Source organism: Schistocerca cancellata, chromosome 4 (assembly GCF_023864275.1).
Source record: "Schistocerca cancellata isolate TAMUIC-IGC-003103 chromosome 4, iqSchCanc2.1, whole genome shotgun sequence".
NCBI classification, from domain to species: domain Eukaryota; kingdom Metazoa; phylum Arthropoda; class Insecta; order Orthoptera; family Acrididae; genus Schistocerca; species Schistocerca cancellata.
Window position 1 is genome coordinate 50,777,041 of NC_064629.1, and position 24,987 is coordinate 50,802,027.

Sequence of the window (24,987 nt, forward strand, 5' to 3'; positions counted from 1 at the left end):
AGACACATAACTGAGTTGATTACAAGCTACTTATGAGCTGCAGTGTCAAAAGACTTCTGGAAATACAGAATCAGTTTGAAATTCCGTGTCAATAGCCTTCAACACTTTCTGTAAGTAAAGAGTTTGTTGTTTTTCTCAAGAATGATGTTTTCTAAATACGTGTCGACTGTGTGTCAATAGACTGTTCTCATCGAGATAATTCATAATGTTTGAAGACAATATACACTCCTGGAAATTGAAATAAGAACACCGTGAATTCATTGTCCCAGGAAGGGGAAACTTTATTGACACATTCCTGGGGTCAGATACATCACATGATCACACTGACAGAACCACAGGCACATAGACACAGGCAACAGAGCATGCACAATGTCGGAACTAGTACAGTGTATATCCACCTTTCGCAGCAATGCAGGCTGCTATTCTCCCATGGAGACGATTGTAGAGATGCTGGATGTAGTCCTGTGGAACGGCTTGCCATGCCATTTCCACCTGGCGCCTCAGTTGGACCAGCGTTCGTGCTGGACGTGCAGACCGCGTGAGACGACGCTTCATCCAGTCCCAAACATGCTCAATGGGGGACAGATCCGGAGATCTTGCTGGCCAGGGTAGTTGACTTACACCTTCTAGAGCACGTTGGGTGGCACGGGATACATGCGGACGTGCATTGTCCTGTTGGAACAGCAAGTTCCCTTGCCGGTCTAGGAATGGTAGAACGATGGGTTCGATGATGGTTTGGATGTACCGTGCACTATTCAGTGTCCCCTCGACGATCACCAGTGGTGTACGGCCAGTGTAGGAGATCGCTCCACACCATGATGCCGGGTGTTGGCCCTGTGTGCCTCGGTCGTATGCAGTCCTGATTGTGGCACTCACCTGCATGGTGCCAAACACGCATACGACCATCATTGGCACCAAGGCAGAAGCGACTCTCATCGCTGAAGACGACACGTCTCCATTCGTCCCTCCATTCACGGCTGTCGCGACACCACTGGAGGCGGGCTGCACGATGTTGGGGCGTGAGCGGAAGATGGCCTAACGGTGTGCGGGACCGTAGCCCAGCTTCATGGAGACGGTTGCGAATGGGCCTCGCCGATACCCCAGGAGCAACAGTGTCCCTAATTTGCTGGGAAGTGGTGGTGCGGTCCCCTACGGCACTGCGTAGGCTCCTACGGTCTTGGCGTGCATCCGTGCGTCGCTGCGGTCCGGTCCCAGGTCGACGGGCACGTGCACCTTCCGCCGACCACTGGCGACAACATCGATGTACTGTGGAGACCTCACGCCCCACGTGTTGAGCAATTCGGCGGTACGTCCACCCGGCCTCCCGCATGCCCACTATACGCCCTCACTCAAAGTCCGTCAACTGCACATACGGTTCACGTCCACACTGTCACGGCATGCTACCAGTGTTAAAGACTGCGATGGAGCTCCGTATGTCACGGCAAACTGGCTGACACTGACGGCGGCGGTGCACAAATGCTGCGCAGCTAGTGCCATTCGACGGCCAACACCGCGGTTCCTGGTGTGTCCGCTGTGCCGTGCGTGTGATCATTGCTTGTACAGCCCTCTCGCAGTGTCCGGAGCAAGTATGGTGGGTCTGACACACCGGTGTCAATCTGTTCTTTTTTCCATTTCCAGGAGTGTATGTTCCACAATCCTGCTGCATATCGATGTTAATAATATGGGCTTGTAATTTAGTGGATTACTCCTGTTGCCTTTCATGAATGTTGGTGTGACCTGTGCAACTCTCCAGTCTTTGGGTACAGATCTTTTGTCGATCGAGCTGTTGTATATGATTGTTAATTACAGAGCTACTGCATCAGCATACTCCGAAAGGAACCTAATTTGTATACAGTCTGGACCAGGAGACTTGCTTTTATTAAGTGTTTTAAGTTGCTTAACTACTCCGAGGATATCTACTTCTAAGTTACTCATGTTGGCAGCTGTTCTTGATTTGAATTGTGAAATATGTACTTCATCTTCTTTGGTGAAGTAATTTCGGATGGCTGTGTTTAGTAACTTTGCTTTAGCAGCATCGTCATAGCATTCCATTGCTTGTGTCTTGCTGTTAGCATACTTTACATATGACCTGAATCTCTTTGGATTTTTTGCCAAGTTTTGAGACGAAGTTTTTCTGTAGAAACTACTATGAGCATGTCGCATTGAAATCCACACTAAATTTTGAGCTTCTGTTAAAGATAGCCAATCCTGGGAATTTTTCATTCATTTAAATTTGGCACGCTTTTTTCATTTTTTCTGCAGCACTGTTCTGACTTGTTTTGTTTACCACGGGGGATCAGATCAATTGTTTGTTAATTTATTTGGTACAAATCTTTAAGTTGCTGTCCATACTATTTTTTTTGAATTCAAGCCTCATCTGGTCTACACTTACATCGTTAATTTGGAAGATTGTCTCTCAGGAATGCATCAACTGAATTTTTATCTGTGTTTTTGAATAGATATATTTTTTGTGGATTTGGGAGTCATGGTACTCACTCTTGCTATGACAACCCTGTGTTGACTAATCCCTGTATCTGGTTTGACACTCATTACTAGCTCAGGATTATTTGTTGTTAAGAGGGCTAGTGTGTTGTCACAACCGTTTACTATTCAAATGGGCTCATGAACTAATTGCTCAAAATAATTTTCAGAGAATGTGTTTAGCACAATTACTGATGATCTTTTACGCATACCTCCTGGTTTAAACATGTATTTTTGCCAACATATTTAGGGTAAAATTGAAGTCACCGCCAACTACAAGTGTATGAGCCAGGTGCGTGTTTGAAATTGCTCTCAAGGTTTCTTTGAACCTTTCAGCAATTGTATCATCTGAGCTGGGAGGTCAGTAAAAGGATCCAGTTATTATTTTATTCTGGTTGTCAAGAATAACCTCTAACCATACTAAGTCACAGGAACTATCTACTTCAGTTTTTCTGCGAGATAAACTACTACTAACAGCAACAAACACGCCAACACTAAACTCATTGATGCTTCATTGTAGGATGCTTGCTGAGTACCAATAATGGAATCTTGGAAAAACTGATACTTGTGTTTCGGATTAATGTTATGCCTTGAAACAAGGTATCACAGAACTTTCATGAAGGAGGTGGATAATATTTTTTCGAGTTGTGTTTCTGTTTATACTCCTCAACAGTGTCCTGCGTGGGGTCTGGCTTTGGCAGCACATGTAGTGACTCGTGTCATGTTTCTGCTTTTGTTCTACAGACATGGCATGTCTCCAAGATTCACCAATGTAGCTGATACTAGTAAAGCAATGTCAAGGCAGATGCTAAGTACAGGACACTTCTAGTCATTTCCAGCTATCATAGTATGATAGATATGGTAATGCAAAGCCATTTGTTAGAGAAAAAGAATTATGACTGTGGACTTCCCCAAGTGTGGATGCAGTGCACGTTAGTGGGAGTGTATGCTTCAACAAATGATACTGATAGCAAAACCAAAGATGGGTTTGCTGATGAATTGACAATTGTCCTGGAAAAGATAATGCCTCAAAAGGGAATAATCAGTATGGGAGATTTTAATGCAAGAATAGGTACAGAGGTAGATGATGAGATAGTAGGAACATGTGGAGAAAATGTCATAAATGATTATGGCGAAAGATTGGTAAACACATGTGCTGCATTGAATTTGAAAATTTTAAATGGTTTCTTTCAGATAAGTGGATACATAAATACACATGACAGTCATTCAAGAGATTTGAGAACAGTTGTTGTTTGTATAACACAAAACAAAAATTCTACACTTAGTGTGATTGATGTAAGGGTACACAGAGGCCTAGAATATGGCTCTGACCACTTCCTGCTTAGAGCAAAGATTGTCATGCCGCCATGAAGGAAAAGGGTTCCTCAGGAAGGTAGTGCTCATATTAAAATCCTGGATGCTGTCAAATATAATATAATATAAATAGTCTCAGACTCGAGACTAAAATTTCTTAATAAACTGAGACTAGCTAGTAAGCTGCGAAGTTTTTATGAATGCAGAAATTCTGTAGAGAAATACCAAAATATAAAAAGATGCATTCACAACGTAGCGTATGAAGTGAAGTGCTTGGTCAACAAAGCAGATTAACAAAACAAAGCCCAGAGTGGTGTATGGAGAACATATTTGAAAAGACGAAAATGGAGAAGAAAATGTGTAACAATTGGCTGCGGATGATAGACCTGGAGGCTAGAATAAATAATGTGGATATAAGACAATGAAGAGGAAAAGAAAATATTGATGGGATAAATTAGGTGTGAGAAGAAAGACATGTGAAGATAGACAGATGTATGGGGGGTACACAGGTGCAGAAGCCTGGAAAACAGTGAGGAACTGACAGAGAGATGTGAAAGAAGGGACAGATATAACAAAATCAGAATTTTATTGTCTTGTGCTGTACATATGTGAATCATTGATTTAAAGTACAGGAGACTCATCAGAATAAATGATGTGACAGAGATACATACAATGTGTCAAAAAAATCAATCTTAATTTTAAAAAATAATTCAAAATTTATTACCGTGCAAGGAAATCTTCATCATCTAAAAGTTTCATTAGTGAATGACAACATTTTTGCACTAGGCTGGTGCGTAATTTTATCTTCATAAATCTAGTTCCATACTGTGAAAGTTTTTCATTTTTAATTTATTATAAATTTTCATTGCCATTTACTGAGGAGTCTGGGAGTATAGTTGTAGTCTACGAGACAGCAACATGAAATTATCTCGTTTCATGTGTCATACATGTGTTGAAAATGGTTTTCAATAAATAATTTTGGAATGGTACAGATAAAGACAAACAGTTCATAAATGTAAATATGTGGAATAGTGAAAATTTTTAGTTCCGTGAATAAAAGTTGGCATAACTGTCTAGGTTTAATATTACACATACGAGGTGCATTCAAGTTCTAAGGCCACTGATTTCTTTTCTCCGGACTGGAAAGAGATAGAAACATGCGCATTGTTTTAAAATGAGGCCGCATTCATTGTCAATATGTCCCAGAGGTGGCAGCACCGTACGGCAGATGGAATTTTACCGCCAGCGGCGAGAAAGAGAACTGTTTTAAATACTTACAATGGCGACGTTTTCCTTACTTGAACAGCGTACAATCATTCGTTTTCTGAATTTGCGTGGTGTGAAACCAATTGAAATTCATCGACAGTTGAAGGAGACATGTGGTGATGGAGTTATGGATGTGTCGAAAGTGCGTTCGTGGGTTTAATGAAGGCAGAACATCGTGTGACAACAAACTGAAACAACCTCGGGTTCACACAAGCCGGTCTGACGACACGATCGAGAAAGTGGAGAGAATTGTTTTGGGGGATCGCCAAATGACTGTTGAACAGATCGCCTCCAGAGTTGGCATTTCTGTGGGTTCTGTGCACACAATCCTGCATGACGACCTGAAAATGCGAAAAGTGTCATCCAGGTGGGTGCCACGAATGCTGACGGACGACCACATGGCTGCCCGTGTGGCATGTTGCCAAGCAATGTTGACGCGCAACGACAGCACGAATGGGACTTTCTTTTCGTCGGTTGTGACAATGGATGAGACGTGGATGCCATTTTTCAATCCAAAAACAAAGCGCCAGTCAGCTCAATGGAAGCACACTGATTCACCGCCACCAAAAAAATTTCGGGTAACCACCAGTGCTGAAAAAATGATGGTGTCCATGTTGTGGGACAGCGAGGGCGTAATCCTTACCCATTGCGTTCCAAAGGGCACTACGGTAACAGGTGCATCCTACGAAAATGTTTTGAAGAACAAATTCCTTCCTGCACTGCAACGAAAACGTCCGGGAAGGGCTGTGCGTGTGCTGTTTCACCAAGACAACACACCTGCACATCGAGCTAACGTTACGCAACAGTGTCTTCGTGATAACAACTTTGAAGTGACTCCTCATGCTCCCTACTCACCTGACCTGGCTCCTAGTGACTTTTGGCTTTTTCCAACAATGAAAGACACTCTCCGTGACCGCACATTCACCAGCTGTGCTGCTATTGCCTCAGCGATTTTCCAGTGGTCAAAACAGACTCCTAAAGAAGCCTTCGCCGCTGCCATGGAATCATGGCGTCAGCGTTGTGAAAAATGTGTACGTCTGCAGGGGTTTACGTCGAGAAGTAACGCGAGTTTCATCGATTTCGGGTGAGTAGTTAATTAGAAAAAAAAAATCGGAGGCCTTAGAACTTGAATGCACCTCGTATTTCTAATAATTATCAGGAGAAACAAAACTGTCATTCTATGGATCAGTGTGTGGAGTGTCAGATCCCCTAATCGGGCAGGTAGCTTAGAAAATTTAAAAGGGCAATAGATAGGTTAAAGTTGTAGTGGTAATTAGTAAAGTTTAGTGGCAGGAGGAGCAGGACTTCTGGTCAGGTGGATACAGGGTCATAAATACAAAATAAAATAGTTTTTTTTTTTATCGTATGGCTAGGGTCCTCCATCGGGCAAGCTGTTTGCTGGGTGCCGGTCTTTCAATTTGATGCCACTTTGGCGACCTGCAGTCGATGAGGATTATAGGATGATGAAGATGATGATGAGGACAGCACAACACCGAGTCCCTGGGCGGAGAAAATTCCCTTCCCAGCCGGGAATCGAACCTGGGCCCAGAGGATTGACAATCCGTCACGCTGACAATTCAGCTACTGGGGGCAGACAAAATAGGGGTAATGCATGAATATGTTTAATAATGAATAAGAAAATAGGAATGCTGATAAGCTACTGTGAACAGCATAGTGAACACATTATCGTAGCCAAGATCGACACAAAACCCACACCCTCCACAGTAATACAAGTTTCTGTACCAGCTAGCTCTGTAGATGATGAAGAGATTGAAGAAATGTATGGTGAGATAAATGAAATTATTCAGATAGTTAAGGGAGATGAAAATGTGACAGTCATGGGCGATTTGAATTCGGTAGTAGGAAAAGGAAGAGAAGGAAAAATAGTAGCTGAATATGATTTGTGGGAAAGGAATAAAAGAGGAAACCACCTGGTAGAACTTTGCACAGAGCATGTTGTAATCGTAGCTAACACTTGGTTCAAGAATGTTGTAAGAAGGTTGTATATGTGGAAGACCTGGAGACACCAGAAGGTTTCAGATTGATTATATAATGGTAAGAAAGAGATTTCGGATCCAGATATGAACCTGTAAGAAATTTCCAGGGGTGGATGTGGACTCTGAGTGCAATTTATTATTTGCGAACTATAGATTAAAATTGAAGAAATTGCAAAAATGTAGGAAATTAAGGAGATAGGACCTGGATAAACTGAAGTAACCAGTTTAAGAGGGAATATTGGACAACGATTGACAAGAACATGGGAAATGACTACTGTAGAAGGAAAATGGGTAGCTTTGAGAGATGATATAGTGAAGGCAGAGGAACAAATAGGTAAAAAGATGAGAGCTAGTGGAAATCCTCTGGTAAACAAGAGATATTGAATTTAACTGATGAAAGGAGAAAGTATAAAAATGCAGTAAATGAAGTAGGTGAAAGGGAATACAAATGTCTAAGAAATGAGATTGACAGGAAGTGAAAATTGGCTAAGCAGGAATGGTTAGAGGACAAATATAAGGATTTAGAAGCATATATCACTAAAGGAAATATAGATACTGCCTACAGGAAAAGTAAAGAGAACTTAGGAGAAAAGAGAACGACCTGTATGAATGTCAAGAAGTCAGATGGAAAACCAGTCCTAAGGAAAAAAGGGAAAGCTGAAAAGTGGAAGTAGTGTATAGGGGGTCTGTACAAGGAAGATGTACTTGAGGGCAATATTATAGAAATGGAAGAGGATGTAGATGAAGATGAAATGGGAGATGTGATTCTGCGTTAAGAATTTGACAGAGAACTGAAAGACCTAAGCCGAAACAAGGCTCTGGAAGCAGACGACATTCCATTAGAACTACTGATAGCCTTGGGAGAACAAGTCATGACAAAACTCTTCCATCTGGGAGCAAAATGTATGAGACAAGCAAAATTTCCTCAGATTTCAAGAATAATATTATAATTCCAATTCCAAACAAAGCAGGTGTTGACAGATGTGAATATTACTGAACTATCAGTTCAATAAGTCATGGTTGCAAAATACTAACATGAATTCTTTATAGAAGGATGGAAAAACTGGTACAAGCCAACCTTAGGAAGAGCAGTTTTAATTCCCAAGAAAAGTAGGAACATGCGAGGCAGTACTGACCCTACGACTTCTCATTAAAGATAGGTTAAGAAAAGGCAAACCTACATTTATAGTGTTTGAAGACTTGGAGAAAGCTTTTGAAATTGTTGACTGGGATACGTTCTTTGAAATTCTGGGGTAGGAGATGTAAAATACTAGGACCAAAAGGCTATTTACAACATGTACAGAAACCAGGTGGCAGTTATAATAATCAAGGAGGCATGAAAGGGAAGCAGTGGTTGGGAAGGGAGTGAGACAGGGCTGTAGCCTGTTGCAATGTTATTCAATATGTACATTGAGCAAGTAGTAAAGGAAACCAAAGAAAAATTTGTAGTAGTAATTAAAGTCCAGTGAGAAGAAATCAAAACTTTGAGGTTTGCCAATGACATTTTAATTTTGTCAGAGACAGCAAAGGACTTGGAAGAATAGTTGAATGGAATGGACAGTGTCTTTAAAGGAGGATATGAAATGAACAGCCAGCCGGTGTGGCCGAGCGGTTCTGGAACCACACGACCGCTGCGGTCGCAGGTTCAAATCCTGCCGCAGGCATGGATGTGTGTGATGTCCTTAGGTTAGTTAGGTTTAAGTAGTTCTATGTTCTAGGGGACTGATGACCTCAGATGTTAAGTCCCATAGTGCTCAGAGCCATTTGAACCATTTTTTGAAATGAACATCAACAAAAGCAAAATAAGGGTAATGGAATGTAGTGAATTAAATCAGGTGGTGATGAAGGAATTAGATAAGGAAATGAGACATTGAGAGTAGTGGAAGTAAAATTACTGATGATGGCTGAAGTAGAGAGGATATAAAATGTACTGACAATGACAAGAAAAGTGTTTGTGAAGAAGAGAAATTTGTTGACATAGAGTATAGATTTCAGTGTCAGAAAGTCTTTTCTGAAAGTATTAGTATAGAGTGTAGCCATGTTTGGATGTGAAATGTGGACAATAATCGATTTAGACAAGAAGAGAAGAGAAGCTTTTGAAGTGTGGTGCTACAGAAGAATGCTGAAGATTAAATGGGTAGAGCATGTAACTAAGGGGGAGGTATTGAATACAGTTTGGAAGCAAAGAAATATGTGGCACAACCTGATTAGAAGAAGGAATTGGTTGGTATGGCACATTCTGAGACCTCGAGGGATCACCAGTTTAATACTGGAAGGAAGTGTGGGAGGTAAAAATAGTAGAGGGAAACCAGGAGTGAATGCAGTAAGCAGATTCAGACAGATGTAGGTTACAAGTAGTTGCATGAAACCAGTCTTCGGACTGAAGACCCCAGCAACAAAAAGAATAACAACAACGCTTTTAAAATAATAATATTCTGTTTACACTACTTGCATTCCCCGAAAAGATTTATTCTGTATGTTTCAATAGATTCATAATAGCTATGGCAAAAAACTTTCCTAGTGTCCATGTGAATGCAAGACTGTTTAGCTTGTTTGGCCAAGTAGCTTATATGAGAAGACCAGGAATTTTTTTCTAGAAATATCCCCAGGAGTTTGACAGTTTCTGCTCCCCGAAGTTCCTAATTTTTATGGGTAGTTGGGAAGTCACTTGATTTTGTTTAGTTTTAAACTGTATAAAAGTTTTTTATATTTAATTTTAATAAATTTACATCAAACCAATGCTCTAAACCATTTAGGGTGTCAGTGACTCTTTAAGGAATGTGTTCTGTGGTCTCAATTTCACTAAGTGTGGATGTGTTGTCTGCAAATAAAACTGCATGGCATGTTATATTTTGAGGTAAATAATTTACATAAAATAAAAACTGCATTGATTCTGAGATGGAACATTATGGGACTCCCTGTACAGTGATTTTTCCATTATTGGCATTAGAGAATCATTTCAAGATACTGCTTATGGAAGAGAGAACCAGATGTAAGGCCATACGTATGGATTTCAAGAATAATTGTCTGTGTGAAATGTAGACCCATTAACTACAGCGGAAGTAGGAAGATTTGTTAAAGTAATGGAAAATCTCCTGGATCAGGTAGCATACCAATAGAATTACTGTAGCATGGGCTGAAGGTTTTTGAGAATGTTTGAGTAAATTGTTTAATGCATGCATGTTAGAGGGAGAAAAAGGGCCCAAAGAAAGAAATTTGCAATATCTAAGTCCAGTTTAAAAGAAAGGTAGTAAGAAGGTGTTCGGAAATTATCACCTACTCTGTTGGTAGTTTGTATGGTCAAGTTCTAAAGGGAGGGATAGATAGGATGTTGAGGGACATTGAGGAGGAAATGAATTCTAGAAGGGAAGATCTTGTAATGACAACATTTTTATTTTGAGACAACTAATGCCAAACAGACTGGAAAGGAAACTGAGTAGCCACTGAGTGTCCATAGACTCAGTGCCACTGAAAAAACTGTTTTAGGTCTTAAGGGGGAGTGGGCCTACAAGACAAATGCTAGAAGTATACAGGGTGTTACAAAAAGGTATGGCCAAACTTTCAGGAAACATTCCTCACACACAAATAAAGAAAAAATGTTATGTGGACATGTGTCCGGAAATGCTTAATTTCCGTGTTAGAGCTCATTTTAGTTTTGTCAGTATGTACTGTACTTTCTCGATTCACCGCCAGTTGGCCCAATTGAAGGAAGGTAATGTTGACTTCGGTGCTTGTATTGACATGCGACTCATTGCTCTACAGTACTAGCATCAACAGGTTAGTGTTCATCATGAACGTGGTTTTGCAGTCAGTGCAATGTTTACAAATGCGGAGTTGGCAGATGCCCATTTGATGTATGGATTAGCACGGGGCAATAGCCGTGGCGCGATACGTTTGTATTGAGACAGATTTCCAGAATGAAGGTGTCCCGACAGGAAGACGTTTGAAGCAATTGATCGGCATCTTAGGAAGCACAGAACATTCCAGCCTATGACTCGCGACTGGGGAAGACCTAGAACGACGAGGACACCTGCAATGGATGAGGCAATTCTTCGTGCAGTTGACGATAACCCTAATGTCAGCATCAGAGAAGTTGCTGCTGTACAAGCTAACGTTGACCACGTCACTGTATGGAGAGTGCTACGGGAGAACCAGTTGTTTCTGTACCATGTACAGAGTGCAGGCACTATCAGCAGCTGATTGGCCTCAACAGGTACACTTCTGCGAATGGTTCATCCAACAATATGTCAATCCTCATTTCAGTGCAAATGTTCTCTTTACGGATGAGGCTTCATTCCAACGTGATCAAATTGTAAATTTTCACAATCAACATGTGTGGGCTGACGAGAATCCGCACGCAATTGTGCAATCACGTCATCAACACAGATTTTCCGTGAATATTTGGGCAGGCATTGTTGGTGGTGTCTTGATTGGGCCCCATGTTCTTCCACCTACACTCAAGGGAGCATGTTATCATGATTTCATACGGGATACTCTACCTGTGCTGCTAGAGCACGTGCCTTTACAAGTACGACACTACATGTGGTTCATGCACGATGGAGCTCCTGCACATTTCAGTCGAAGTGTCTGTACGCTTCTCAACAACAGATTCGGTGACCGACGGATTGGTAGAGGCGGACCAATTCCGTGACTTCCACACTCTCCTGACCTCAACCCTCTTGACTTTCATTTATGGGGGCATTTGAAAGCTCTTGTCTACGCAACCCCGGTACCAAATGTAGAGACTCTTCGTGCACGTGTTGTGGATGGCTGTGATACAATAAGCCATTCTCCAGGGCTGCATCAGCGCATCCGTGTGACGGAGGGTGGATGCACGTATCCTCACTAATGGAGGACATTTTGAACATTTCCTGTAACAAAGTGTTTGAAGTCGTGCTGGTACATTCTGTTGCTGTGTGTTTCCATTCCACAATTAATGTGATTTGAAGAGAAGTAATAAAATGAGCTCTAACATGGAAAGTAAGCATTTCCAGACACATGTCCACATAACATATTTTCTTTCTTTGTGTGTGAGGAATGTTTCCTGAAAGTTTGGTCATACCTTTTTGTAACACCCTGTATTCGAGCTATATAAGTTTGCAGACCATTTGAGCAAATTGGGGAGTAAAATTTTGTCACAGCATTTCAAAATTACAAAAAGAAGTAATGGAGGGATGCTGCTTGCCTCCAACATTGTTTAAAATATACATCCAGAAGGCCTCAGACTTCTAGAGTAGGAAATGTGCAGTTTTTGGCATTCAGATAACAAAGGATCTATGTATGTACACTTTTGTTCTTCATAGATTATCAGGTAGTGGTGGCTAGTGAGGAGGCTGATTTATGCTAAGAAAATTATTAGAAGAATATGATACGTGGGGACTGAAAATAAATTTTGAAAATACTGAACAACTGTGCAGTGGAGAAAGTGTACAAAACATAATTGTGGATGGTCAGTACTTCAAGACACACAAAAAATTTAAATTTTATGAGTAGCCCATGAAAAAACAGCAATCCAGGATCTAAACCCTCTGTTACAGTCTTCTCAGATAAGTTGGAAAGTGAAGAGGATGACGTATAAAAGCATCACAGAGTCAATAAAAAAGAAATTAAGAATTGTAGAAAGATCACGTAGAATATCTCCACGAGACCACGTAATGAATACGAGAGTTGGGAAAAGGCGCAGACTTGAGACAGCTCACAGATAAAATATGAGAATGGCAGATCACCTGTTACGCTTGTACAATGTGATTGACCGGTGCCCAAAAATGATCTCCCCCTAGAGAAGAAGGAGAAGAGGAAGACTGAAGGTTGCCTCCTTACAAGAGGTAAGGGAGGTCGTGAGAAAAAGAGAAAGAGGAGAAGACTAGGAAGCACGGGGAGATTGAAACCGAGGGCAACAGATATGTGGGATGCACGACAGCTCTAGAAATCTCACAGGAGAGAGAGGGGAGCAGGCAAGGGCAGAAAGAAGTGTGGTGTTGCAGGTACGGTTGGGGAAGGATGGCTGATGGCACCGAAGGAGGCAGCAAGTGTACGAATATAAATGTGGAGAGGAAGAGGTGGCAGCTATATGGGGTAGGAATGTGGCACGCGGTATGGGCACGGGTACTGGCACCGGTGAGTTCGTGCAGCAGTGACGCGGAGAAGTGGATTGGGAGGGGGTGACGGAACAGAGGAATGGGAAACTGTAGCGAAGATGGTGTGGGGATGAGTGAAGTTAGGGTCCTGGTGCTGTGTGGAGGTGGGTGTATGGCAAGGGGCTAGCAAAAATTGTGACTTTTCACAATTAATACCAGATAAGGTGTGGAAGCCCATTTGAGAAATTAAGACAGGGACAGAACCCAGCCGTGATGGTGTTTCAGTAGTAATTGTTAAAACTGAGTCAAATAGAGATGGAACGTAAAAAACATTTGTAGGATGTGCACAGCTAAAGGAAATTGCCTGAAACTGAAACTATGAAGGAGACAAACAACACACACAGAACTACAGACCTATCTGCTTCCTCTTCATAATGTTAAGATTATTAACTAAAATCATCAAGAGATGCATTAAAAAATTGGATTTTGATCCTTTGAACATGCTACAAATTGTAAATAAAATTAAAGAACTGAGCAATGAATATGAATTACCTCTTTGAATTGGATTAATAGATTTTGAGAATGTTTTGACTCGATTTTGAGAAAACTTGGTAGTAACAGACCTTGAGGTATGAGATACTCATTTGACCTATGTTATTAAACCGAATGATATTTACACCAATGCTACATCTTCCATTAGACTTCATGTGGTGACTGAAAAATTCAGAACTGAAAGAATAGTCAAGCAAAGGTGATTCATATCATCAAGGTGATTCTCTGCACCCCTAGAGGAAGTCTTCAAATTCGTAGACTGGGAAATTGGAGGAAAAATGAGTGTTAATGGAACGTACCTGAACCTCTTTCATTTTGCTTTGACATTATACTGTTTGCCTCTAATACAGATAATCTTCAACATGTAAAGGACGAACTTAATAAGGTATGAAAAGTTTCCTGGCAGATTAAAACTGTGTGCCGGACCGAGACTCTAACTCGGGACCTTTGCCTTTCGTGGACAGGTGCTCTACCGACTGAGCTATCTGAGCACGACTCACGCCCTGTCCTCACAGCTTTACTTCCGCAAGTACCTCGTCTCCTACCTCCCAAACTTTACAGAAGCTCTCCTGCGAAGGAGAGTTTTAATCTGCCAGGAAAGTTTCATTTCGGCGCACACTCTGCTTCAGAGTGAAAATCTCATTCTTAATAGGGTATGTTTGAAAGTAAGCCTGAAAATGTCATAGTAAGACTAAATTAATCATTAATCAACTCATTGAAAAGAAAATTCTACGCAATACCAGTAAGATTGTAGAGAAAGTAAATGGATTTTTGTATGTAGGGGAGTTGAAGGGAACTGGATGTTCACAAAAAAAGTAAACAGTAGAGTAAAAGTGACCAGGAGTGCTTTTAAAACTAAACTTCCAGTATGTCTGAAATGTAAAGTTGGCAGTTGTGTGGATTCCCAGTTTTGATCTATCACAATGAAGTTGGGACTTCTAATATTAAAAACTATTAAAAATTGAAGATTGCTGAGTATGATTTATTGTATGCTGGAAGTAATTAGAAAAGACATGAAAACAAACAAATGGATCATTAAACAGGCTGAAGTGGAAGATTGAATAATGACTGAAATTCATCAGGTTACCTTCCATTAGGAACTTGGGTGCACTCAACAACTGTGATATGACTTTCAGATGATAGAGCACAGCAATCAATTGCCCATTTCTTGCAGGTTTTATTTGGCAAATCTAGATATCGCCTAGTGCCTAGCTTGAACATACTGTGACAGAAGCCCGAACAACAAGGGACTTGACATACTATAACATGCATTGATAATTGCTAGGCACTAGCTGAAATCTTGATTTGCCAAGTCAAACCTGCAAGAAAAGGATGACTGATTGCTGTGCTCTATCATCTACCTCTACATCTACATCATTCTTTGCAAGCCACCTAATGGTGTGTGGCGGAGGGTACTTTCGTTACCACTATCTGATCCCTCCAACCCTGTTCCATTCGCGAATAGTGTGAGGGAAGAAAGAGTGTCGGTAAGCCTCTGTATTGGCTCTAATTTCTCAAATTTTCTACTCGTGGTCAATACGCGAGATGTGTGGGAGGGGAAGTAATATGTTGTCAGACTTATCCTGAAAAGTGCTGTCCCAAAATTTCAATAGTAAATCTCTCCGTGATGCACTACACGTCTCTTGTAATGTCTGCCAATGGAGTTTGTTTACCATCTCTGTAACACTCTCTCACCAGCTAAACGATCCTGTGATGAAACGCTCCACTCTTTGTTGGATCTTCTCTATCTCCTGTATCAGTCCTACCTGATAGGGATCCCAGACAGATGAAAAATATTCAAGAATTGAGCGAACAAGCGCCTTATAAGCCACTTATTTTGTGGACGAGTTACATTTCCTTAAGATTCTTCCAATGAATCTGAGTCTGGTATCTGCTTTTCCTACTATCTGTTTTACGTGGTCATTCCACTTGAGGTCATTGTGGATAGTTATGCCTTGATACTTTATGGCAGATGCTGTCTCCAGCTACTTGTAATCAATAGTGTAGCTGTACAGTAGTGGATTTCTTTCCCTATGTATGTGCAATATATTACATTTATTTACATTCAGGGTCAACTGCCAGAGCCTGCACCATTCATAAATTCTCTGCAGATCGTTCTGCAAACTGCGTTGTCTGTGAATAGCCTTAAAGAGCATCCAATGCAAATCTAAAATCTGCTCTGATACTCCATAAGCTCGTATTTTTTTCATTAAACAGCAATGTGGGACAGTGTCAAATGCCTTACTGAAATTGAGGAACATTGCATCAACCTGAGTGCCGTTGTCTACTGCGCTGTGGATTTCATCGAGGAACAGAGCGAGCCGAGTTTCGCAGGATCTCTGTTTGTGAAATCTGTGGTGATTTTCATAGAGGAGATGTTCATTTTCCAAGCACATCATAATTCTTGAGCATAAAACATGTTCCATAATTCTACAACAGATTGACATCAACGATATGGGTCTGTAATTGTTTGGATCTGTCTTACAGCCTTACTTAAAAATGGGAATGAACTGTGCTTTTTTCCAATCATTAGGTACCTGTCATTGCTCAAGCGATCTACCGTAAATTACTGCTAGAAGGGAAGCAAGTTTTCCTCATAATCTTTATAGAATCTTATAGGTATCTCATATGGTCTGATGCTTTTCCTCTACTAAGCAATTGTAGCTGCTTTTCAGCTCCACGATCGGTTATCTCAATATCTGCCATTTCAATGTTTGTATGAAGATTGAAAGGAGGGACTGTGTTATGATCTTCTGCAGTGAAACAACTTCGGAAGACCAAATTCAGTATTTCAGCCTTCTCTCCGTTAGCTTCCATTTCGTTGTTGGTGTGGTCACTGAGAGATTGAATAGATGATTTTCACCCACTTACTGGTTTTACATACAACCAAAATCTCTTAGGGCTTTTACTCAATTCCGTTGACAACATCTTGCTTTCAAAATCATTGAACACTTCTCTCATTCCTCTCCTTACGTTCACTTTCACTTCGTTCAGCTTTTGTTTGTCAGCTAGGTTTTTACTTCTCAGGAATCTGAGATGAAGTGCTCTTTGTTTATGTGGCGCTTTTCGAACATGGCTATTAAACCGTGGTGGATCTTTCCCATCCCTTAAAACCTTACTCGGAACTACTTATCGAGGGCATATTGAATGGTGACTTTGAATTTTTTCCATTTGTTCTCCTCATCTTCATCCTCATCACTGAATATTTGATGCTGACTGCTGAGATATTCTGAAATTTATATCCTGTCGCCCTTGCTGAGCAAATATATCTTCCTACCTTTCTTAACTTTCCTTTTAGCACCCATTGTTATAGATGCTGTCACAGTCTTATGATCACTGATACGTTACTCTGCGTAACTGATTTGATAAGTTCAGGTCTGTTTGTTGCCAGGAGGTCTCAGGTGTTACCCTCGTGAGTTGGTTCTGTAACTATCTGCTCAAAGTCATTTTTGGACAAGACATTTAGAACAATGCCACATGAATCCCTGTCTCTGGTACCAATTTTGGTGGCATAACACTCATAATCTATACCTAGCAAGTTGAAGTCACCTCCTATTACAACAGCACGATCAGGAAAATTACTAATGCTATTCTGCAAGTTCTCTCTGAAGCACTCTACAGCTACAGGTCCTGACCCAGGTGGTGTATAAAAGCATCCGATCACCAATTTTGACCGTTCTTTGATGCTCAGTTTCACCCAAATTAATTCACATTCAGAATCCGTGATAATCTTGCTAGATTTTATTGAGTTTTTACTGCAATAAACACACTGCCACCTTTGGTGACTAACCTATCCTTACGACAAACATTCCGATCGTAACTTAGGATTTGGTTGTCATTGATGTCTGGTTTCGACCAGCTTTCTTTTCCCAATACTATCTGTGCATTATAACCTTCAGTAAGTGATACTAATTCTGGGACCTTTCCTTGGATGCTCCTGCAGTTAACTAAATTCATATTAATCTTTTCTATCTCTGATTTGCGAGTAACCGAGACTCTCTGAGGTCACTGTGGCTGATTTAACAGGCAAATTGTCTTTGATCCCAAGGAAGGGATTATCTAACCTAAAAAAGCCCCACGTACACTCCACTATCATAGTAGGTGCTTCATGTGAGTAGTGCTCACCTGGGAACCCTGAAATTTGGCACCCAATAGCAGAAGTCAAGAAATTCACATCCGATACCACTGCTGAGTTATCTGAGCCTCTGGTTTAGACCTTCCACTCTGCTCCAAACCAGAGGACTGTGGTATGATGCTACAAATTGACAGCTTAGCATACACCTCGCATCTGTTGCTAATTGCATTCACCAAATGAACCGGCTGCCGAAAGGAGCCAAGGATGGCCTCAGAACACGAGCAGCAGATGTCATTCACGCAGACGTGTGCCACTACATGCAGCCGAGTGCACCCATTGTGCTCGATTGCTGCTGGCAGGTCATCCTCCACGTGACAAATGAGACCGCCTTGCCTGCTATCTCCCTGAGGGGCTCCATCACCCACCTAACATTGGAGCACCCAATGACAAGCATACCCACCCTATATACTTGTCCAGACTGGGCAGGAAAATCGACCGCTGACCTAACGGGAGAAGCATCCCGTGCTGGCTTGGAGTTATCGTCAGCACTGGGTAGCACCTCGTATCTGTTGCTAAGACATAGGGAGCCAGCTGAACGGCCTGCTCCCTCTTTCACCTACCGTCTAGTGACACGCGAACCCACCACTGTCTGCCACCCGCTCTGGAGCGAAGACGGACCGGTCAGATGTTGGGTATCAGAAGCCGCTGCAACATCCGGGTCACCAGGGGATTCCAGTGGCACCGAAGGTGTTGCAGGTCTCGTCACTGGCGCCCCGATGTCACTGCAACTTTGAGCATTTGCTAGAAGCTTGTCAATGATAGCCGACACAGCTTCCAGCTGTTTACAGACATCAGTCAACTCTCCTTGTGTCTGCTCACAACAAGCACAGTCCCTAGCCATATCGTACTGTGTATAAAATAGATATAATGTATCAAATGGCACTACTGAGTTTGAAATGTATACAAAATATACCAAAGGAGAGTAAAGTAACAGTAAAAATTGCTGTGCAGATTTGTCACTGTACTCTGAGACTCCAAGCTATTAAACGGAAATAAATTGCTCTACTGGAGTTGATGTATTTACAGATACCTGTTATTAGAAACCCTGTTTATCAAGAAGTTACTGCACTAGATAAATATTCAAACCAGAATGCACTGATCTGTACTGTATGTTGTCTATTAACACAAAATTAAAACCTAGTTGCATGAAGGAGTTTCTGGCAATGGGAAAATTTACACTAGGGAGCCACCCTACACAAGGATATTCACAAGACTTACAAAAAACAAAAGCTTTGATTAATTTTCTAACCACTAGTCTACACAGTAAAATATACACATATAGTTCACTTCTTTCCAGAAGAAAGTGAAAAAAAACAAAGACTAAATTAAAATGTTTATCAGACAACTGCTGCTGCTACACTGAGTATGGAGCCTGTAGTCCATCAACAAAGGAGGTGGCTTACAAAACACTCGTTCGACCTATACTTGAGTATTGCTCATCAGTGTGGGATCCGTACCAGATCGGGTTGACGGAGGAGATAGAGAAGATTCAAAGAAGAGCGGCGCGTTTCGTCACAGGGTTATTTGGTAACCGTGATAGCGTTATGGAGATGTTTAACAAACTCAAGTGGCAGACTCTGCAAGAGAGGCGCTCTGCACCGCGGTGTAGCTTGCTCGCCAGGTTTCGAGAGGGTGCGTTTCTGGATGAGGTATTGAATATATTGCTTCCCCCTACTTATACCTCCCGAGGAGATCACGAATGTAAAATTAGAGAGATTAGAGCGCGCACAGAGGCCTTCAGACAGTCGTTCTTCCCGCGAACCATACGCGACTGGAACAGGAAAGGGAGGTAATGACAGTGGCACGTAAAGTGCCCTCCGCCACACACCGTTGGGTGGCTTGCGGAGTATAAATGTAGATGTAGATGTAGATGTAGTCAATGGTCACTTACTCAACTGAGTCACAGGACGGGTGACGTAGCGGGCTGGCGGTGGGAAAATGTACACCAGGAAGGTGCCCTACACAAGGATATTCAGAAGACTTACGCAGAAACAAAAACTATGATTAGTTTTCTAACCACTAGTCTACAAAGTAAAATATGCACATATAGTTCACTTTCTTGCAGAAGAAAGTGATAAAAACAAAGACTAAATTAATTTGCTGTTTATCAGACAACTGCTGCTGCTGGTGGCACTGCAGTGCATTCTCTTGTCTTGGTGGCTTCCGCTATATTGAAATCATTTGAAAGACTGAAATTCAGATGGGAGCAGCATGTAGGCAAATGGATGATACCTGATGGAAGTTCTTTGTTGTATTTTGAAAGAGAAATAAAGACTGAAATGACATCCTCATGAATGGAGATATATAACATTAGAAAATATGCAGTAATAACATGTGAATACTTATTGCTAAAGACTGTAAAAATATGCTTAAGTCTGGAGGTGGTATTATCTAGGAGTGGATTCCAAGCTGCTGTTGATAAATACTAATAAGCAATATGAGATGGGATGAACATTTTAGGTCAGTGATACGAAAGGTAAATGGAAGACTTCAGTTTGTTAGGGCGGCTCTGGAAAATTGCAGCGTATCACTAGAGGATGCCACAATTGCCAATTCTGGAGTACTCCTTCAGTCTTTGGAGTCATTATTAAGTAACAGGAGATGTCAAAGGAAATCAGACAAACACTGGTTGTTACTGACTTATAAGATGATCATTTGTGTGCCCTAATCGACCCACAGGATCACGTTGGAGTTCATGCCCTTTCGGAACTGTAACATTTCGTGCCACACTCTCATGATGTGAGGATTGTGACACTCTGCTAAGTTTCAGGCAATAAACTTCAGAGACCTAAGGCTTTGTAGTTTTGTATAATGTAATGCACTGTAAAAACTCTTGCTAGCATTTTCTACATGTCACATATTCATCACATAAACCCTTGTCTTTCCCACAAATACCGTCCATAACAGCTCACGTATAACTGTGGCAAAGTAGATTACAGATTTTTCATAACTAATAAGAAATGATTTGTGTCATTTTCAAAACAGAATTCCTTTTAGGAACAAATCCATGCTTCAGAATGAAGGAATGGCCACCAAAGCCAAAAAGTACATTGACTGAACTGCCTTACTCAACTGAGCTCTCTCTCTCTCTCTCTCTCTCTCTCTCTCTCTGTGTGTGTGTGTGTGTGTGTGTGTGTGTGTGTGTGTGTGTGTGTGTGTGTGTGTGTGTGCACAAGACTAAAGAAAGAAATAAAACATAGTCATAACTGTCTTGTCTTGATGTCCATTACTAACAGCACAACACTGAAATGTTAAAATTTCAGAAACTATGTGCTGCTTCAGTTTTTTTTAAGGATTATACAAAGAAAGGCATTGATGATGGACATGTTAAGCAGTAGTACAGCTTTGTACATGAAGTTGTAGTACTTAGTAGTAGTTGTTAGTAGTCGTAGAACTGAATCTAATGAGTATTTCATTATAGGTACTGCAAAAACTTTCAGCATCAAAATATTTCTTATTTGGTTTTAGAAACTTGAAGAGATGGCACTAGAATAATAAAAGACACATAGCAGGTTGTTCACCTGTAATGTTTAAGAAGAAATGCAGTTGTTACATCCAAATATATGTTTCTTAACATTAACTCACTGGTTAACAGTTCATCCTAATGTATTTCTGTGAGAGGAAAGTAACATGTTTAAAGCCAATAATTTTCAAATCAATATGCTGCATTTTAAAGCTCTTGGAGTGATAATTTATGACCATGGTGATATTTAAAGTGTGTTTCATTCTGTTTTCAAATCTAATTTTGATTTTTCTGTATCCTGTAATTTTTTTGTACAAATCATGTCTGAAGTTCTAGCTGGAATCCCATTTTTTCTAATGGGATTTTTTAAAATTACATTATAAATAAATTGTATTGTGTACCTTATGTAGAATCATTGTACACTACATTAGAGTACACAATGGTACATGTTCACTTAAAATGCTAATAATTATTATGAAAACACAACATATGTATGAGAATTTAATTGCCCTTCACTGATTTCAGTGCGAAAAGTTCTTTCTGACATGGAGGAAATTTCTGTTTCTTGATTGTCTTCTTGCACTAATGTCATATCTCTTGAGCATAAAACAATAGTTAACCATCATGTTTGCATTCCATCTTCACTGGCATCACTTCTCCATCACCTTGATGTCCTAGTGGAACCATTCTCCTTGTTTTTGACCAACATCGCCAAGGTTTGCAGGGAAAAAATCAAATTGGGGCTATAGAAAGTGCATCTTAATTTCATCAAACTCTGCAACATTATGTTAACCATGGTATTATAATTTGGATGTTTGTTGTTGCTCAGAAAGTTGGCCTCTACTTCTGTAAATGAAACCCTAGCCCTTTGTCCACTGGATCTGTTGTATTTTCAAACAAATTGTCTTTCATTAAATTTCTGATCTGTGACCCCACAAAGATCCCTTCTGTAAGTTTCTCATAAGACACAGTTGGAAATCTTGTTATCAAGTCAACACCTTTTGGAAGTGCTTTTGTGAACTGTTTCATTAGTCCAAGCTTAATGTGAAGAGGAGGTAGTAGTTTCTTGCTTGGTTGAACAGTTGATTCATTTATTATATTATGTGAACCGGGTTGTAGGGTTTATCTTTCAGGCCAGCTAGTTGCTTTCCAATGCTTGCCTTTGGCTTGGTTGTTCCACTCACAAATGAAACATGGCATATTTGTGTAGCTGGATTGTTGACAGGGCAACATGTCAGCTACTTTCAAATCCCCACATATTGTCCAAGGATGTTTTTCATAGTTCACTTATCCCAACTCAGCTTTGAGATTTACAAATGTCCTCTTATGGTATACTGAGCCCAACATATTTCTGTTATGTAAAAGTCCACATTTCAGACTGTTCTGATGAGTCTATAAACAACCTCCACTGACTTGGATCATAAGTAAATTCAATAAACTTAGAATATTACACAAAAAACCATATGATCTTCTTTAAAGAATTTTATTTATTTCTTTTCTGTGTTTCTGTACTGAGAGAATAGTAATCAAGAAGGTGGTTTTGCTCTGTCTTAACCCAAGTAGTTCAGTGACATATTTTGTCAGATTCAAGTCACAAGTTAAATCATTCAGTTTGTTTTGACTAAATAATTCTGGTGCAGAATCTTCTTTCAGCTTTTAATCATCGCTATCATTGCATTCATTGTCTAAGCTGCACCCCCACTGCAAATCTTAAAGAATGGAAGATAGAATTGAATAGGGAGATATTCACTATGCATAACTGATTGTAAGGTGAAAAGTTAAGATATTTTATATGATTCTTACTTTTTATGGTATGACCTTCAGTGTTAACCATAAAAAAATAAAAAAAATGCACAAGATTTTGCGGCTCCCTCCAAACCGTGGGAATTGCAAAAGGCATTAATTCTGCACAGTCTGTATCCCTCAACATATGTCTGCATACCTTGTGTGGTGCCCAACTTTTGTCTTGATCACCAAGCCTTATACCAAGTAGTAATAGACATTTATCACAAAACTGTTAATGTCCTATCTTTGCTTAGCAATTACATAGCTACTACAAATATGAGATAATACTTTTGGGTTATTCAAACATTTGAGGGAACTCATTTTTAAGAAACAGTAAAACTACATACAGCAGCACAAATATAACCTCACAACACTATAGCTCATAGTTGACATGCTAAAGATTACCACCTAACAGCCAGATGGGTTTGAGAAGTGTGGTCAACTACTCCATCTTACTAAAATAAATTTCGCGTACTTGCAATCAAATTTCTGTCTGTGGAACTTAGGTTTAAACAAAAGTGAGTTTACTTGATTTGTGAAAAATGTGATGGAAAAAAAACTAGTAGCAGATTTGAAATGAGTACAAAAAAGTATTTCAGGAACAGTGAAAATTACACAAACATAAAAAAAAAACATGTTGCATAGTGTAATTGTAGCTTTTTGTTTTGGTTAAGTGTTGATACTGCAAATGGTATAGTCAAGCTCATGATCTAATGCTTCTTAAAACTTTCATTTGTCCATAATTTCAAAGTACATGATAATTGGGAACCTTTGTTCTTTCAGGTTACGCCAAGAAAGAAGTTTAAATGTCCAGAATGCACGAATACAGAAATGCTGTCAGCTGATCTCAATCATATGATGGAAAGATCACAGTGCATTGATAGATTTGCTGCAGTGTATGGAACAATGCCTCTTCAGACAGTTGAATTTAGAGCTGATCCTGTTTTATACAAGGACAATTTCCCTGAGAAACTAAAAAGATTCAATGACATTGGTAGTTTATAAGTGATTTTGTACATGTAGCCACACCATTAATTTTGAGGACTAGTGTAGTGCCTGTAGAACCAGTGATTAGATTATGTAAAATCCGCATACACTAATAATGTACTGTTGTGTTTGGAAGGAACGTGGTACATTTCAGAAATATTTTTGTATAAAGAAAAAGGTCAAAAGTGTGTGAGTGAGTGAGCAACATTTTATACTCTTTTGTTTAAATTTTATTCATGTGTTGTGCCATAGAATTTTATTTATTAAAAGTTTCATTATAACAGTTTTATTATTATTGATAATTTCTCTATTGTTTTTGTGATTTTTACGTGTTTTCCTGCTCTACATTTTTTGTGCTTTAGATAAAAAAAAAAAAAAAACAGGGAAAGCAGTATGATGTATTGGTTAGTCCAATAAATTACCATCCAGACGAAAACTGTACGTTTGGATTCTGTTTATTGCAACAACAGTAATAGATTGTAAGTACAATGTGTGTCTGAAAATGCGGTGAATCATATCGAAACAAAAACAGAAGATACGAACTAAATCTTTATTCACTTTCAGACTTATCCTTATAGATTGCACACCTTTGACACTGTGTCTACACTAACAGAAAACTGCAGGTGCAAATTCTTTTGGAATCAATACAAAAGTTGTGGTCTAACATCTTCATGTGCGCATAAAAATAAGGAAAAAAAAATCTGGATAATGTGGCAGTGATTGTTATATATGGTACTGTGGATGGGAAATTGATAGCATCAGGTTTCATCCCTGGAGATGGTTTGGCAAAAAAATATATCTTGATCACATGGATCAGCAGCAGTTGCTCTCTGCTTGTCTGTGATTTTGTTTTACATATATAAAGAACAGACATTTGCTTACCCAAATCCTTGTGAGTAATGACCTTGACACTGTCGTTAATTAATCTCA

The 24,987-nt window shown here is 40.1% G+C and overlaps 1 protein-coding gene across 1 annotated transcript in view; it reads left to right on the forward strand.

The window, feature by feature from the left end:
* LOC126184016 (exostosin-2) overlaps positions 1-24,338 on the forward strand; it is a 103,265-nt gene extending 78,927 nt beyond the window's left edge. The window contains exon 10 of the mRNA XM_049926368.1: positions 23,854-24,338. Coding sequence (XP_049782325.1) covers positions 23,854-24,075 — 222 coding nt within the window. The 3' untranslated portion in view covers positions 24,076-24,338. The remainder of the gene's footprint in view (positions 1-23,853) is intronic.
* Positions 24,339-24,987: the final 649 nt, after the last annotated feature.